This window comes from Pelobates fuscus, chromosome 7, assembly GCF_036172605.1.
Source record: "Pelobates fuscus isolate aPelFus1 chromosome 7, aPelFus1.pri, whole genome shotgun sequence".
NCBI classification, from domain to species: Eukaryota; Metazoa; Chordata; class Amphibia; order Anura; family Pelobatidae; genus Pelobates; species Pelobates fuscus.
This window is the reverse complement of record NC_086323.1, coordinates 130,637,782-130,657,173: the sequence shown is the minus strand read 5'-3', so window position 1 is coordinate 130,657,173 and position 19,392 is coordinate 130,637,782. Positions and strand designations below refer to the sequence as shown.

The 19,392-nt window shown below is 38.0% G+C and overlaps 1 protein-coding gene across 1 annotated transcript; it reads left to right on the top strand.

The window, feature by feature from the left end:
• Positions 1-1,107: 1,107 nt before the first annotated feature.
• On the top strand, positions 1,108-2,067 carry LOC134569216 (olfactory receptor 5AR1-like). Its single transcript, XM_063428131.1, has one exon. It carries the CDS (start codon positions 1,108-1,110, stop codon positions 2,065-2,067), a length of 960 nt encoding a protein of 319 aa, XP_063284201.1.
• Positions 2,068-19,392: the final 17,325 nt, after the last annotated feature.

Sequence of the window (19,392 nt, the reverse complement as noted above, 5' to 3'; positions counted from 1 at the left end):
TGTCTGGGCTGCAGGCAGTCTCCCCACACCGGGAGCACCGCCGATCGCCGCCGGGGGAACGACTGCGATTGGGTAAGTACATTGGACGGTTAGGACGGTTCAGGACCGTCACCGGTCAGCAACGCAAAAATGCCGATGACGGTCCTGAACCGTCCTCTGTCCTTAAGGGGTTAATTCATACCAATTGGCACCTTCAATGGAAAGCTGCAACAGACTAAAAGTGGCCAGCTGACACGTTTGGTCAATTACTGCTACCCTTTGCTGCTCAGGATAATGCTTCCTTAATTGTCTGAGCAGCACCGAGGTGATGGTCTTCTGTGGATTCTCGTTTACCAATAAACTATCACAATGAGGAATCACACTAGAGGATTCCAGGCACTATAATCACTTCAATAAGATGAAGCAGTTACGGTGCATAGAGTGTCTATTTTAAGGGACACTAAAGTATCCAGAACCACTACATCTTAACATAATGGTTCTGTTGTTAATAACATGTTCTTGCATGCTGAGAACTGTAAACGCTGGAGAGAAAATGCAAATGCTGCTTAGGAAACATCTCTAGTGATGGTCACTTAGCCACTAGAAGTGTTCCTTGCATCAGTATCAGTCAGTGTCAATGCTGTTACAGTGTACAGTGAGTTTAAACGTTTCCCATAGAGATGCATTGATTCAACATAGTGAATGTTTTTGGTTTTTTTGTTCTGATCTGAACTTGGCTAGACTTCTAGATTGATCCGTTAGTTCTCTTTTTAGTGTCTAAAATAAAACTTCCCTTTGCTATTTCATTTAGGAGTGTTTAGGAGTTGTTATCAAGCGTTTTTCATTCTTAAAATATGATTCACATTGCAATTAATGCCCTGAGACCTAGGAGTTGGGATTTGCAGAGAATACACTGGTGCACGTGAGAGACCTCTGTGTACGTTGTCACTAAGGAAATGTATTGTATATTTATATGAGATGATAGTAATACTTTATGTCTTTAGGATCAGGATTTTCAGTGCCGAACTCTGTGTCTATATATCGCTTCTTAGTTTGTCCCACTGTCAGACTGTTCATTCCTAATGTATGTCCTTCTTCATTTATGATACGAAAGTTTGGTAAAAAGTAATGGGAAACATAACAGAAGTTACTGTTTTTCTTTTAACTCCGCTGTCAGATAATCCACAGATACGGTATGTGTTATTTGTTGTTTTTCTTCTGATCTATATGATTACTCTTATAATAAACTCCCTAATCATCCTCTTGTTTATCATTGACGCCCAGCTCCGCACCCCCATGTTTTTCTTTCTTGGAAATCTAGCCTTTTTGGACATGTCCTTATCATCAGTCACTGCACCAAGGATGCTCTCTGACTTCATCACCACAAATAACTTGATATCATTTCCTGCTTGCATGATGCAAATATTTTTTCTTACCTATTTTGCATCTATAGAGCTTTTCCTGCTGGGTGTCATGTCCTATGACAGATTTTCTGCAATCTGTCACCCTCTGCATTATGTTCAAATGATGTCCTGGAATGTCTGTTTCCTGCTTTCATCCATGGTTTGGGGTTTGGGCTTTTTGTACTCCTTGGTACATACACTTTGTTCACTGAGATTGGCATTCTGCAGCTCAAACATTATCCACAATTTCTTTTGTGACCTTCCTCATCTATTTCAAATTTCATGTACTAACACTTTCATCAACATGGTTATCACCCTTACTTTAGGAGGATCCGTGGGACTAGTGGCCTTTCTCATGACTTTCATTCCATATACCCGTATTTTCAGCACTATCATCAGAATACAGACAAAAGATGGAAAGCTTAAAGCTTTTTCCACCTGCACGTCTCATCTTACTGTGGTCTTTATATTCTATGCTTCTCTCATTTTCATCTACTTTGTACCCAACACACATTCTCTGTTAACGTTATACAATATTGTGTCTATAATGTATGCTGTAATTAACCCTTTGCTAAATCCTCTGATTTATAGTGTGAGGAACAAGGAACTTAAAGCAGCTCTGGAAAGGACTATGCAACACCTTTTTGTTACGATGTACCCAGTGAACTTTGACCTCACTCATTGAATATATTTATGTTTGTGTAGTGAATATTTTTTTAAATATCATCGGTTTTCTGTGCTTATACTTATAGATATGTGTTGTATAATGCTCATGAATGTAAGTGTGGGAATGTCTAACTATACAGCATTTATATACATAGCTATAAATTATTTACTTAACAGGATATTCACTACGTTATAGCTATAGATCTGTGGTTAAATTATTATATTTGCAGTTTCAAAATAATGTTCCTGAACATACAATAATAATAATGTATGATGTGTTTGTTAACTCCTATATATAATTGTGTTTTCATTTTGAAGACTTGTGGGAGAGCCTTCCCTGTTCTCTGCACCAGATGTCTATTAGAGATCCAGCATTGTTGTGATGAAGCTATTTGAAATGTTCCCTAATTGGACTGGCAATATTAACAAGACACACTTCATTGAAATGGTCTGCTGATATGCCTAAACTAAACATGACCGCATCAACATATTACCCAAGTAAATGTCAATGTCACTATGCAGGCTAGTCAGTTATGTATAAGTATATAAAAAAATAAAAATAAAAAATAAATGTTACCCATTCTTTTGGCAATTAAAGAGATAATGCTAAGATCAGGATGCAGGTGTAGTGATATGATACTGAAATCAATTGGTTGTTATTGAAGCCATAAACCATTTCAGTGCTAATAGGAGAATACCTACGTTGTGGAACTGGTTTAGCTTCTGTGTAAATAAAAGCTTTGTCATGCCTAGATAAATGTGTCCATTATTTATTTGGAAATGTATGGGCTGAACTTAATAAATATTTAAAGATCAACTTAAAACTAGCATTTCTTCATCGTTGCAGATGGGGGTGTTCATGAACTTTGTAGGACTGAATGTAGCATTGAGTCAAAATATGTCAATGCATAAAACACATACAGTATAGCAAAAAAAGAACATTATGTCTAACAGTGAGTAGACTTGGGTGCTGCCGAAATTTTCTGTTGGACGAAAACATTTAGTAAAATTTAGTCAGAAACAAATTTCGGCCATTAGTTCATTCATTTTGGAAATTCCATTTGGACTAATAAAATTCCACAAACACAACACAGGCAAAGAAAATATAAATATCTCAATTCTTCATGTATTCTTCCTCTTATTCTTTTTACACTATTGTCGGTTTATTATAATATTTTAAGATAAGAAAATAATAGAGATTTTATTATATGGATGTTATCCTATTCCCTTAAATTTAAGTTACCATAAAGTTTACAAGTTTAAAAAAAATGCATTAAGGAGCAATTTTCTTAATTTTGACCTTTCATCTGTTCAGCTTTTTTTCTTATTTACTATTTTAATTTCATCCAGTTTTGTTTTGTTGATCGCTCCCTAATTTAGTAGAGTGATAGTGTACCCCTGGCTTCTCTGCGCATTGAGATTGACAATTTGAAAGGAACCACAAAGATATACACTTCCTTAATTTGGCACCCTTATATGGGATTGCCAATCACCAATATCTAAGGATACTATTAAATTATGAATTTAATAATCTATTAAGCTATCTACTAAACAGCTGAAAGAGAAACATTAAGATAAAGGCATTTTTCTTAATTTCTGTCTTTCCTCTGTTTCAGGAAAATGGTCACAAGGTAAGAATAGCAACGCAGCATTTTTATTAATTCCACTATTTCAGTCAGTTCTATTAAAGCAGGAGAATATATATATATTGCCCTTATTTGGCAAAGTGGTACCATATTAACCTAGTACCTAACCTAATGTGGGGAAAAATGTTTTTCAAGCATACCAGAACAGAACTTGAGGGAGGGAGTGATTTACGATACAGCTCCTTAATTTAGGGCGCTTCTGTAAGATAATATGGATTCACAAAATTTAAGGATAGCAAACTAGGAAGCAATCTACTAAACCGCAGAAAGAGCAACATTAAGGTAAAGGCATTTTTATTAATTTCAGCCTTTTAGCAGAATTATCAAAATTAAGAAAAGCAGAACTTTTCTTAATTCCACAATTCCAGTCAGTTGTGTCACTGTATAGTAGAGAGAGATATATAGAGCTCTAATTTGGTGCAGTGGCTCCATACCCTAGTACCTAATGTGCAGATTTTTTTAAGGATAGCACTACAAAATTTAGGACAGGGAGCGATTCAAGATACACCACCTTATTTTATGTAAGATAATATTTATTCACTAATATTTAAGGATTCCTTAGGGAGCTAACTTCTAAAGAGCTTCCTTTATTCTAAAAAAAAATATGGGGGTACCAAAGGGAGCTGTCAGGGTCTATCAGATAGATTTTCCTAACCAACTTATGTGATTAATAGGAAAAATATTTAAACACAAAATGTTATAGTTTCAAAATGTTTTTATGAAAGGGTGATGAATCTTCACCATTTTCTTAACTCACTTAAATTGCAAAACTTGGGTTATATGAATGATCAGAAATGTTTGTAAAGAAGACAGTGGTCACTTCTCCCCACGGTTGATTAATGCTCTTAAGGTCCAACTTTTAAAATGCACTGATGGAAAAAAGTTCCATGAACAGACAAATATTTTAAATAATTTTAGAGAAATTATATCATGAAAATATATTAAAAGATGCCTATCATAAAGTTTACAAGAAAGATAGAAATTAATTGGAAGAATATAAAGAAAAGACCAACGCTATACAAGACAGCCAACAAAGCTTTATATCTAAAAGCTATCAATTCAATCTCCCAATGAGAGCAGCAATTACATACAGGGGAGCCCAAAGTCTAAGGAGCAGCTTGGTATAAATTTCGATTCCCCAAAAAGAGTTAATAACCAATTTTTCAATGAGTCCAAAAGCTTTTATGTTTGCGGTATATGTGAAGCTCGCAAAAACACATATAGTAAAAAAAAAAGATTGATACAATTCTTCACCTGTCCCCAAGACACGAAACAAACATTTGAAATTAAATAAGATATAACGTGACATACTACAAGAGTTGTTTATCTAATTTTATGGGTATGTGATTTAGCGTATTTGGGAAGGACAACCAGGGTCCTCTACATAAGGATACAAGGACATATAAGAAACATAATGGGTTTGAGAAACACAGTGTATCATTGCACTTTAATGAAAAACACAACAGTAATCCACATTATTTACAACTTTTTGGTATCAATAAAATAAGAATGGACTGGAGAGGCAGAGATGTATTTTTTTTTTTTTTTTTTTAAATGGACAAACAGAGATGCAATGCATCTTTAATTTCAATACACTGCAACTATATGTCCTGAATGATGACTTCGAGCTGTGTCATTATTTTTATTAACAAAAATAGACTTTTTAAAAATTAAATCTTTTTTTATTTTTATGATTTTTTTAAAATATTTTTTCATAAACTGTATACCCTTCATATTTCATCTTTAACAAAAAATTGTATTAAAAATTATTTTTGCAGTTCTTTTTTAGCTCACATAAGTCACTTTACTTGGGAAATCATGTGCAATTAAGTATAAAACATATATATGCAAATTAATGTCACCTACTATAGCACATTGCCTGCATGGTATGGGTTTTGACTGTAAAGCATTACTAAAATATGTAAAATATAAGCATTATAGGTGGAATGTCCTAGACAAAAAAAAAATATTTTTCATTTGGTGAATGTTGGTAAGTTAAAATAGATATAAGCCTTGGCAATATTTTTTTATTAAATTCATACATCTTTATTTTTGATAATGCATTGAACAAAATTATAAATGCAATACTTTTGTTTTTGCCCCCATTTTTCATGAGCTGAACTCAAAAATCTAAGACTTTTTCTATGTACACAGAAGGCCTATTCCACTCAAATATTGTTCTCAAATCTATCTAAATCTGTGTTAATGAGCACTTCTCCTTTGCCAAGATAATCCATCCACTACACAGGTGTGGCATATCAAAATGCTGATTAGACAGCATGATTATTGCAAAGGTGTGCCTTAGGCTGGTCACAATAAAAGGCCACTCTAAAATGTGCAGTTTTATCACACAGCACAATGCCACAGATATTGCAAGTTTTAAGGGAGCGTGCAATTGGCATGCTGACTGAAGGGATGTCCACCAGAGCTGTTACCCATGAATTGAAAGTTAATTTTTCTACCATAAGCTGTTTCCAAAGGCGTTTCAGAGAATTTTGCAGTACATCCAACCAACCTCACAACCGCAGATCACATGTAACTACACCAGCCTAGGACCTCCACATCCAGTATCTTCACCTCCAAGATCGTTGGAGACCAGCCACCCGAACAGCTGCTGCAACAATCGGTTATATAACCAAAGAATTTCTGCACAAACTGTCAGAAACCATCTCAGGAAAGCTCATCTGCATGCTCATCATCTCCATCGGGGTCTCGATCTGACTGCAGTTCGTCATCGTAACTGACTTGATTGGGCAAATGCTCACATTTGATGGCATCTGGCACTTTGGAGAGGTGTTCTCTTCATGGGTGAATCCCGGTTTTCACTGTACAGGGCAGATGGCAGACAGCATGTATGGCATCGTGTCGGTGAGTGGTTTGCTGATTTCAATGTTGTGATTCGAGTGGCCCATGGTGGCGGTGGGGTTATGATATTGGCAGTCGTAAATTATGGACAACGAACACAGGTGCATTTTAGCATTTTATTGATGGCATCTTGAATGCACAGAGATACCGTGATGAGATCCTGAGGCCCATTGTTGTGCCATTCATCTACGACCATCACCTCATGTTGCAGCATGATAATGCACAGCCCCATGTTGCAAGGATCTGTACACAATTCCTGGAAGCTGAAAACATCCCAGTTCTTGCTTGGCCAGCATACTCACCGGACATGTCACCCATTTAGCATGTTTGGGATGCTCTGGATCAGCATTTACGACATTGTGTTCCAGGTCCTGCCAATATCCAGCAACTTTGCACAGCCATTGAAGAGGAGTGAACCAACATTCCACAGGCCACAATCAACAACCTGATCAACTATGCAAAGGAGATGTGTTGCACGTCTTGAGGCAAATGGTGATCACCTCAGATACTGACTGGTTTTCAGACCCCTCGGACTACCCCATTTCCCCTCTGGAACCCCCCAAATACAGTAAAGCTGCACATTTTAGAGTGGCCTTTTACTGTGGTCAGCCTAAGGCACACCTGTGCAATAATCATGCTGTCTAATCAGCATACTGATATGCCACACCTGTGAGGTGGATGGATTATCTTGGCAAAGGAGAAGTGCCCACTAACACAGATTTAGACAGATTTGTGAACAATATTTAAGAGAAATGGGCCTTTTGTGTACATAGAAAAAGTCTTAGATCTTTGAGTTCAGCTCATGAAAATTGGGGGCAAAAACAAGTGTTGCATTTAAGGGGGGCAAAAACAAAAGTGTTGCAATTTTGTCCAGTGTATATTATTATACAGTTTATATATTATGACTTAACTACAACTTGGCTATTGTGAGAAAATGGGGTAAGTTTAAGGCGCTCACTATAGCATATAATAGTAATGGGCAGCAGTAACCTATACAAGAATTCCCAAACCTTGTAAACGTATAGTACATAGAAAAGGGTGGAAGGAAACCGCGCTCCAAATAGTAAAGTATAAAAATATATACGTACACAGATCGTATTCAAAATAGTATATACAGTAGACCTCAAAAACAAAAGGAACAAAGAGAAATAATAGTGCAATATGATATGTCCAGTGGGTGAGTGTTAAAGTAATCTGATATAGTATCACTCACATTGACTAGAGCTATCTCAGAGCTCTGCTGTAATGCGCGTGGACGGAACAATCCCCATCTAAGGATATATGAAGTTCATTTCCACTCTTGTGTTTCCAGTAAAGTGCAATATGCAGATCATATATAAAAAACAAAAGGATATTCCAAAAGTGAAGCAAGTACTTATACATGCTCAAACAATAATAAAGTCAGGTACTCACATTTACTAGAGCAGAACTTGCTCTAGTGTATACAGCATAGGTGGTATAATCCCCACCTGGGAATAGGATGATGCCAGGCAGTAAATTAAGAAAAAAGTTTAAAAATGGATATAAAAATTTAACCATTTATTAAACAAAATAATAAAACAATTTTAAAGTCTTCAGAGGGTCCCACTTTACGCATTTCACCTGTAGAGGCTTCTTCAGAAGTGTGGAGTAAGTCCTCATAATGTTTGTTTATATATGCTCTTTGTTTCAGCATTGATTACTTCCTGGTGTGTCTCATTTCCTGTATCCATTCTGGAACGCACGCGTCACACCAGAAGTGACGCAGCGTTTTTATGAGTGGTAGTATTTGCGTTCCAACGTTGGAATGCACACGGAGCCAAAATGGCACACCCGCGTTCGGATCGGCTCATGCCAACAATTATAAATAAGGAGTGGAACGGAACATATGTTAATAATTCTCTATGATGCAAGTGCTAGTAGTTAGTCCATTATAGAGTCTTAATTCAATCTTCCATATGTGCTTGACGTCCGGCGGAAATGACGTCATAGTGTTCTCCTCGTATGATTGAAAGATAATCTCGTTATATTTTAAGAGGGCAGTAAATGTAAAAAGAGGAGACTGTGTCTTAGTCAAAACGGGATTGATCTCGAGGCTTTATGACATAATAGTTTAAATTCCAATATTCATAATATGTTAAGTATATTAGAATGTTATTAATAGTGTCAAATGAATGTATAAAAATAGATATAAAAAAATACATAGGGAATATATAAAAGCATCCAAAAAAGGCATAAAGAAATAGCTAATGAGATTGGAATTTAAAATAAGCTCAGAAGCAATAATAAAAAAAAACATACTTTAAGAACATATAAATAAAAATAAAAATGTAAATATAGTGCACATGAATAATTGTGTGGATGATATTTAAAGAGGTATTACATGTCTTCTCTTTCTATTTTTGAAAGAAAAAAACTGATAATCGGAGAAAGTGAGATGGGGTTAGAAATGGAAACTAAAACACATCATTAAAGAAAAGTATATAAAAAAGGAGAGTATATAAAAAATATCTAACAAATAAAAAATATATAAAAAATATTGTGGCTAACTTTTGGAAAAACATCGTTTTTTATTTTTTAAAAACTTGTCAATATTATAAGAAATTAAATAGATCAAATTCTATGTTCAACCCTTTGGGATAAAGGTTATCCATATAGTAAACCCATTGCATCTCTTTCTGTCTGATTTTTTTTATAAAATCTCGTCCCTTCCAGTGATTTTTGACTGTAGCGATACCCATAAAAGTGAGGTATTTAGGGTTATTATCATGTGTACAGAACTGGCAAGACACCGAGTGGTTCTTGTAGCCCTTTTCTATATTTCTGCAATGTTCCGCCAGCCAGATTTTAGTGGTCTAATAGTACGTCCAATATATTTGAGGCCACAAGGGCACTCCAATAAATAGATTATGTTTTTACTATTGCATGTAATGATATCCTTAATATTATATATTTTTCCAGTACTGTTAGATTTAAAAGAGGTTCTTAATTTTTCTGTTGATTTGGTTTTTCTGCAGGCTAGGAATGAATTACATTTATAAAAACCGTTATTTTGAGACATAAATTTATTAGGTTGCTCTTCACTTTCTTTCGTATAGTTTTTTGTGAGGTGCATTTTTAAATTAGGAGCACCCATAAAAATTATTTTTGGTTTGGCGGGAACTAACTCTTTTAAGATGATATCCTCTTTTAATAAGTGCCAGTGCTTATTTATAATTTTTTTAAGGTGTTGATTCCTATTGTTGTAATCTAGTTTTCCTGTTGATTCCTATTGTTGTAATCACTATAAGGAGCGAGAAATCTTGTGGTTTATGATTTTTTTCTTTATGTATTAAGTCTTTTCGACTTATAGTTAATGTATGATTTATAGTGGATTCTATCATTTAATTGTTATAACCTTTTTGTATAAATCTCTTTTTGATATCGCTTGCTTGTTTTTTAAAAACTGTGGTCTCTGAGCAATTTCTCCTAAGTCTAATTAATTGGCTCTTAGGTATGCTGTCTAGCCATATTTTATTGTGACAGCTCTTAACATCGATGTAATTGTTTACGTGCACTTCTTTGAAATGTGTATTTGTGTTTATTATGTTGTCTTTAATATAAATATTAAGATCAAGATATGTGATTTCTGTATCACCTATATCTGAAGTTAAAATGATTCCTTCTTCATTGGAGTTTAAAAAATTTATAAAATCCTGTGCTTCAGTGATATAACCTTTCCATATAAGGAGAAGGTCATCAATATATCTTGAGTAGGACACAAGGTTCTTTGCCCAGCCACGCCCACCCCAAAAATCAGTTCTGCTCCTGATACTGAGTGTCGTCCAGTTTTTGGGAATTTACTTCATTTACTACTGTTCTTCTTATGATAACCTACTTGATCCTGAGTAACTATTGGAATACTAGCGGAGAAAAGTCCATGTTGAATTAGCGCTCCGCTACACAAACCTATCAGTAAAAAAGAAATTAAATCTGCTTTTGTAAAATTGCGAAAGTCCAAAATGCCCGGGCCAGACGGTTTTACAAATGTTTTTTTTCAAGTCATTTAAAAAACTTCTGAGCAAACATTAAGCCCTAACTTTTAACAATGCTGTAAGTTTAGGTAGTTTTCCTCTCGAAATGTTGCCGATCTTGAAACAAGCTACCGCCCTATATCTTTATTGAATACAAATGTTAAACTCTTTGCGGCCATTCTAGTCGAACACCTTAAGGGTGTCATTGAAAAACTGACCCATATAGATAAAATATGTGCCTTGAAGATAGTCAGGTTACAATACGAAAAGAATAATAGACATTTTTGATAGTGTTATAAGAAATAAGAATCAGCTTTTAACTATTGCCATCGACGCTGAAAAAGCGTTTGAAATGTGCACTAATGGCTTATAATATTAGTGGCTGGATACTAGAGGCACTTATGGCATTATACAGAAACCCTTCAGCTAGAACGGTCGGGCCAAATGTTTGCTTAAGTTGGTTTAATATAAGTAACAGGGTTAGACTGGGTTGTCCCCTATCGCCCTTTTTATATAGATTACTTATTGAACCCTTGGCTTTAAACATTAAAAACAATGATAAAATTGGTGGATTTAAAACAAAAAACAGTGACATGAACATTTGCATATATGCAGATGATATGTTACTTACTATAACCGACCCTAAGAATTCACTAGATCCTCTTATAGACGAACTTACTGAGTACAGTTTAGTATCAAATTACAAGTTGAATAAGAATAAAACCATATTATCCTCTGATGAAGTGACGTTGTATAGTCACGAAACGTGTAAGGCAATTGTAACCTACCAGTTGCCCCATTTGGAGGAGGATCAGAGTGGAACGCAGGAGAACTGTTTACTGTCTACACACGCGACTGTCTCCTGTCTACACTTGAATACCACCTTTCTGATACTTTACTTCTTAGCCGGCGAGATTAAACTTATCAGAGGGACTTCATTGTTGAAAACTTCTGACAATAGGATTCCTGCATCCATTCTGATATGCCTCTGATTTCTGGTAGCTTGTAAGTGTTTTTAACCGTTATTATTAAAATTAAAGTGCTTACAGAGAACACTATGTATAGATTTCAAGACATTTTGCAACACAAGAGACCACTATATGGTTGGATATTGTGTATTGATAAGGAAGAATATATACCTATTTTTTACTGTCTATTATAGGTTATATTATATCAGCCTCAGACTTTATTTCAAATAACAGGAGTTGTTTATCCTGACAGCTGATACATAGTTTTACAAATACATTGTTACATTTGGTTCCACAAGCTATCATTTCATGAACTTTCACTTGATGGGAACTAATTCTGCTCTGCTCCGGTCCTCCCGTCCCACCACCTGTTCCCTCGATCCTATTCCCTCGTGTCTCATCCGCACCTTGTCTCCCTCTCTTGTTCTTCCTCTCACTAAAATTTTCAATCTCTCCCTTTCCTCTGGCACATTTCCCTCACCCTTCAAACATGCAACTGTAACCCCAATTCTGAAAAAGCCCAGCCTTGACCCCAACTCCCCATCCAACTACCGCCCTATCTCGCTACTGCCGTTCGCCTCTAAGATCCTCGAGAGAGAGTTGTGTACACCAGACTGACTGACTTTCTCAAATCCAACTCTCTGCTTGACCCCCTTCAGTCTGGATTCCATGCTGGTCATTCTGTCGAAACGGCTGTGACCAAAGTATCCAACGATTTAATTGCTGCTAAATCTTGTGGTACTCCCATCCCTTCTCCATAAGACTTTCACCCAGTCTCCACTCATTCAAAAAATCTTTGAAAACTCACTTCTTCAAGAAAGCATATCAATTAAACTGTTAGCAAGTTTTTATACCCCATGACTCCTCTCCTGCAACTGTCAAAAATTACCTACTAAGCCCGCAATTAATACTTTTCTAACAACCTACTTCGTATCCCTACTTTTACCCTTTGTGTCACTATACCCCACTCCCTCTAAAATGTAAGCTCATTGAGCAGGGCCCTCCACCTCTCTGTTCCTGTACGTCCAATTGTCTGGTTAAAATGACATGTCTGTTAGTCCACCCATTGTACAGCGCTACGGAATGTGATAGCGCTATATAAATAATAAAATAATAAAATTAATAATAACTATGTATTATTTTGAGTGGCATTTGATATAGCATCTTATGTATATATTTTTATTATCCACTATTCTGCAAATTGTTTTACTTTTATTTATAACAGTTCACTGCTTAGGCCACTGTGCCCCCCTTTATAACTAGGGGCAGCATTTTTCCTGTATACTTCTGATACAGCATGTTATGTATTTTTATTATGTATTACTTTGTTTAGTTTTTTTTTTAAGTTTATCAGTTTACTGTCTAGCAATCAGTGTCCCACTTTTTACTTTGGGAGTAGCACTTTTCCTGGATATCCCTTCAGCCAAACTATGAGTTTCAATATCACAGCTCTCTCACAAGTTATTTCCTGGTACATTTAGGATCTAGTATCTTTACTTTCTACTAAGAGTAAATTATGTGCTATGGAGTAGATGACGCCCTAAAATATGAGATCACTCAGTAATATAATTTCACATGGGCCAGGAAAAAGTTTAATTATTTGGGAATATGTATTACAAAAAAAATAGACAGACTCATGGAATTTAATTTGATGTGCTTGTTGAAACAAAAAATCAATTGTTAAAGGAGTAGAAACATTTGTAAATATCCTAGTGGGGAAAAATTTAAGTTGTGAATTCTTGCATTATTACAAATTGGAACTATTTATTTCTAGTGATGTCGCGAACCCGAAATTTTCGGTTCGCGAACGGCGAACGGCGAACGGGAACTTCCGCAAACGTTCGCGAACCGGCGAACCGGGCGAACCGCCATTGACTTCAATGGGCAGGTGAATTTTAAAACCCACAGGGACTCTTTCTGGCCACAAAAGTGATGGAAAAGTTGTTTCAAGGGGACTAACACCTGGACTGTGGCATGCCGGAGGGGGATCCATGGCAAAACTCCCATGGAAAATTACACAGTTGATGCAGAGTCTGGTTTTAATCCATAAAGGGCAGAAATCACCTAACATTCCTAAATCGCAATGAATATGGATTGACACCTGACATATGATATATTGACACCTTGACATATGGATTGACACCTGTCCTCAGAGCCCCTGATGCACACGGACACAGAGCAGAATAGGGACTGTTCCCCTTACATAGGGTCACTTGGCAGGTATGGATTGACACCGGCCCTCAAAGCCCCTGATACACACTGACACAGAGCAGAATAGAGACTGTTCCCTGTCCTCAGAGACCATGTGTCAGGGTCTTACCTGAGTTGGGAGTCTGTAGCGCAGATATGTTGCTCACCCTTGCAGATAGCCACAGGCCGAGGTGGTCAGGTAAGAATTCACCTGGCCTGTGGGTCTGTGCACGGGGGCTGTGCAGGATGCAGTACCAATACGCAGGACAGGCAAGGACTGAACCAGCAGGAATGTCGAGGGATAGCCGAGGTCAAAGGATGCCAGAGGTCAGGAACAACGAGGAGTAGCCGAAGTCAAGGGATGCCAGAGGTCAGGAACAACGTAGTCAGAAGCCGGGGTCAATAATACGAAGCAGATAAACAGGAACACTGGTACGAAACAGGATCAAAGACTTGACACCAAGCACAGGGTGAGGCTGGGTTTAAATACCCTGCTGATGACTGATCGGGATCAGGTGAAACACAGCCAAGTCAAGGTGCAGCCCCCAGTGTAGTAGCCATGCCAGGATGAACAGGACCAGAAACAGTAGTCACTGTATAAAGCTGCTGTGGCTCAGAGATAGCAAGCAGGACCAGGACTGAGAAGTTCCCCGGTTCAAGTCCCCTGTTGGGAACTCCATGAGCGACCACGTCTGGCCGTCTGTCTAACTGTTGAGAACCGTGACAGTACCCCCCCCTTTAAAAACGACCTCCGGGCATAAGTAGGTTCACCATCGTAATAATACACCTCTCCAGGGTCACTATCAGAATCCAGTGAGTCCCCATAGTCAAAGTCCTCAGTGTGGAATCCCTTAATTGCTTGGGATTTTCCAGTACCAGCTTCTGGTACAGCTGAAGAACTGTCCAGGTTTTTTGGGTTTCGGGTACAGGTGGCAAGCACTTCCACAACTTCAGCAGGAGCAGTGTTCGTAGCTAACAATGCTTTTTCAAACATTTCAAGGTCTTCTTTATGGACCGTAGTGCCATTAGAAGCAATGGCACAATCCACAGGTAAATCCTTTTCAGGTGGGCAGGAAGTAGTGGTGGTACCACAGGAAGTAACTTCGGCAGTAGATGCAGGCGGCTCTGGAGCAGGGGGTGTAGTTTTTCCCATGGAAGCCAAGCATGGGCAAGAATAACGGCTCCCATGTAGCTTTTTAGGCTGGTATGCAGTGTACACAGGACGAAGGAAGTTAGTACCCAGTCGGAGAGCTGGAGGTCTAGGAGGGCGAACAGGACAAAGCGTGATGAAATGCCCTTTTTCTCCACAGTAATAACACAGGCCATGGCTTTTCCTTCGGTCCCTTTCCCTAGGTGTCACTTTGCAGTGGACAAGTCCTAATTGCATAGGTTCCTCAGGGTCAAGTGGAACACAGGATACCTCTGGAGTTTTCCTGGGAACTGGATCATAAGGGGGCATCACTGGGGTGTGGTGATGGTACTCGGTTCCTTGGTTACGAAGACTCCGCAATTTTTTAATACGTGGAGCTGGCTTGGGCATAGTGGTCTTGCATTGTGAGTCCATAGCAGTAATAAAGGATTCCCAGCTGACAAGAACAGGACTCTTCGTCTGCAACATTTGGTGAGCCCAAACTTTGATGCGTCCAGACAACAGGTTGATAGCCGCTCTGACCCTGATGAATTCTGTGGCATAAGTTCGAGGCTTTAAAGAAAACAACACCTCGCAATCCATCTTGAATGACTGAAAGGACGTGCGGCTACCATCAAATCGGTCGGGCATGATGACAAACGGTTCCGGATAAGCTGGTTCCGGGGCTGGATGTACTGCGCCTTTAAGAAATAAAATTTCTTGCTGCAGCTCCGAAACAGTCTGGGCCAGGCTGGACACTTGCTGGGGCGAGGGTGAGCACATCTCTGCGGACTCCATATGGGTCAAGTCTTTTGTCAGGGTCTTACCTGAGTTGGGAGTCTGTAGCGCAGATATGTTGCTCACCCTTGCAGATAGCCACAGGCCGAGGTGGTCAGGTAAGAATTCACCTGGCCTGTGGGTCTGTGCACGGGGGCTGTGCAGGATGCAGTACCAATACACAGGACAGGCAAGGACTGAACCAGCAGGAATGTCGAGGGATAGCCGAGGTCAAAGGATGCCAGAGGTCAGGAACAACGAGGAGTAGCCGAAGTCAAGGGATGCCAGAGGTCAGGAACAACGTAGTCAGAAGCCGGGGTCAATAATACAAAGCAGATAAACAGGAACACTGGTACGAAACAGGATCAAAGACTTGACACCGAGCACAGGGCGAGGCTGGGTTTAAATACCCTGCTGATGACTGATCGGGATCAGGTGAAACACAGCCAAGTCAAGGTGCAGCCCCCAGTGTAGTAGCCATGCCAGGATGAACAGGACCAGAAACAGTAGTCACTGTATAAAGCTGCTGTGGCTCAGAGATAGCAAGCAGGACCAGGACTGAGAAGTTCCCCGGTTCAAGTCCCCTGTTGGGAACTCCATGAGCGACCACGTCTGGCCGTCTGTCTAACTGTTGAGAACCGTGACACCATGATACACACTGACAAAGAGCAGAATAGAGACAGTTCCCCGTCCTCAAAGCCCCTGATACACACTGACAAAGAGTGGAATAGAGACTGTTCCCCGTCCTCAGAGACCATGATACACACTGACAAAGAGCAGAATAGAGACTGTTCCCTGTCCTCAAAGCCCCTGATACACACTGACACAGAGCAGAATAGAGACTGTTCCCTGACCTCAAAGCCCCTGATACACACTGACACAGAGCAGAATAGGGACTGTTCCCCCTACATAGGGTCACTTGGCAGATATGGATTGACACCTGTCCTCAGAGACCCTGATACACACTGACAAAGAGCAGAATGGGGAATATTCACTAAATGCCAAACATTGAATATTCTGTAAATAAGGATAAGGTGGGGGACCTACTGTCCTCCCCCCTGGCCCCCACCCCTGCGCAGTGGGTGGGGGGGCATAAATCACAATGGGGGGACCTACTGTCCTCCCCCCGAGAGCGGTGGGTGGGGACCTACTGTATGATGTTGTATCGATCAGGTAGTGTAAGGGTTACAAAACAAGATTATTTGCACAGTAAAGTGCAAATCACACAAGGTGTCAGAAGTATAAGTGCAACTCCCCAGTGTTTTAAAACCACTTAAAAAACACTAATGTAAATATAGATAAGAACAGAGATAGAGGAGTGCAAGTAAAAACAGAATAATATACTTATTCACATTCGGATATCTTATTGGTTTCACCTACATAAAAGAGTGAAAACATAGCATAATACTGTTTTACAAAGCAATATACAGTGCAGAGGTATAGTTTACACTCACAATTTGCAGAGCCACGTATAGTAGGCTCTGACTATTCAGGTTCTTAAGAAATCCCTTTCTTTTTGCTCCTCTACTCCTCCGGATCACTCCACTGGTACCAGGAACAGCAGTAGATACAAATAATTTCCAGAAGAGTAGGAATATTTTGAATAAATTTAATGTTTTACAAATAAAACAGGGATAAAAACGGATAGCAGCACTGACGCGTTTCGACTCTCTAAAGTCTTTCTCAAAGTGCATATAATATAAGTCCCACTTCTTCGTATATATACCAAAATAATCTTCAATTTTGGCGCTCGATTCTTCTCTCTTTCCAGTCTTTCCGGGCTTTCATTTCCTGTTTCCGCTTGACGGCATTTTTCTCCGCCCATTTTTGCGTCCATTTGCGTCTGACGTTGGGCGTATTCTTCCGATACCGGAAATAGTATATCAACTATTCCCGAAGCAGAACTCGCCATATTGGAAAGTCTTTATTTATATATACCCTGTGGGACTATCCTGGCAAATTTCAATATATAATTATCAACATTTATTTATTCAACTATACATTTTAAACACATGAATCATATAAAACATTTCTGAAACGTACACTTGTATCTCTGGGCTGTATCTTAACCTTTAGTCTATTAATATATGTCCTGTAAAAAACCATAACTAAAATAGGAGGAAAAAAGGGAGAAAATCTGAAAAAAGGTAGAGGGGACCATTAATAAAATCTTATAAAAAACTTTATATATGTTTTAATAAAACCAGTTTATAAAAGTTTTTGTTAAGACTAGATAAAAAACAGATAAAAAATACATCAATTCTTAAATTAGCACATTCATCTCGAAATCCATATTCAGACCCCTGGGGGATAGTGTGTCCAAATTAAAGATCCACCCCATTTCACATTTACTTAAGGTTAAGTTCAAATCGCCTCCAGTGTTTAGTTACATTTTGGATCCCATAGAACTTGATCCCACTGGGATCCTGGTTATGGTATTCCAAAAAATGTAGAGAGACATTATGAGTTTTAAACCCTCTCTTTATGTTATATATGTGTTCCCGTACCCTCGTGGCCATACATCTAGATGTTTTTCCCCCATATTGCAGGCCACAAGGGCACTCCAACACATATATAACATTTTTAGTTTTACATGTAATACATTTTTCTATTTTATATTCTTTAAAATTGGCATTTGAATGAAAGGAGACAATCTTTTTCTCTCTCGTTTTTGATATTCGGCACCCCATGCAATTCCCACAATAATTAAAACCTTTAAATTTACTTTTTTGGCTATTTAAAAAATTCTTATCTGTTTTTTCAATAAAACTAGATGTTAAAATTTGCTTAAGATTTTGAGCTCCTCTATAGATAATTTTGGGTTTCTCTCCTACATAAGGTGCAATGTCTTCATCTTGTTTCAATAAATGCCAATTATTATTGAGAATACGTCTTAACTGGGAGTGATTCTTATTGAAATTAAAAATTTTAACACCCTTATTATCCTCTTCTTTCTTTTGTTTATATTTCAATAGGTCTTCTCTATTTAGTTCACCAATTTCCTGAATCGTATCATTGAGGGCTCCTTCTTCGTAGCCCTTTTCTACAAATTGTTTTTTAAGTGAGGTAGCTTGGAAGTTATATTTGTCTATTTCTGAACAGTTCCTCCTTAACCTTAAGAACTGGCCCTTTGGTATATTGTCCAACCAGGGACGGAAATGACAGCTTTCTTTTTCAATGAAGCGGTTTACATCGACTTGTTTAAAAAATGTGCATGTCTCAATTTTATCCTCTTTTATATAAATATTTAAGTCTAAAAAGTCAATTGTTTGATTATTAACCATATGGGTAAGTTTAATATTCCACTGGTTGGCATTAAGATAATTTAAAAAGTCTAAAACTGATGGTTGGTCCCCTTTCCAAATAAAAAAGATATCATCAATATATCTTCTATAGAGGACCAGGTTCGCAACCCAGTCATGCTGGGAAAAGACAAACGTCTTCTCCCAATATGCCATAAATAAATTAGCATAACTGGGAGCGAACCTGGTCCCCATAGCTGTCCCCCTACATTGCAGATAAAATTCACCTTCAAACCAAAAAAAAATGTTATTTAAAATCAGTTGAATAGATTCGAGAATAAAATCTATTTGTTCTCTATGATATATTTCAGAGGTCTGCAAGAAATACTTAACCGCCTCACAGCCCTTATCATGTTCAATGCATGTATAAAGACTAGCTACATCACATGTGACCAATAAAAAATCATCCTTCCATTTAACATTTTTTAAAACTTGTAGAAGGCTCATAGAGTCTTTAAGAAAGGAGGGGCATGTC

What these genes read in the sequence shown, in the direction of transcription:
- LOC134569216 (XM_063428131.1), top strand. Translation starts at nt 1,108, where the DNA reads ATGGGAAACATAACAGAAGTTACTGTTTTTCTTTTAACTCCGCTGTCA.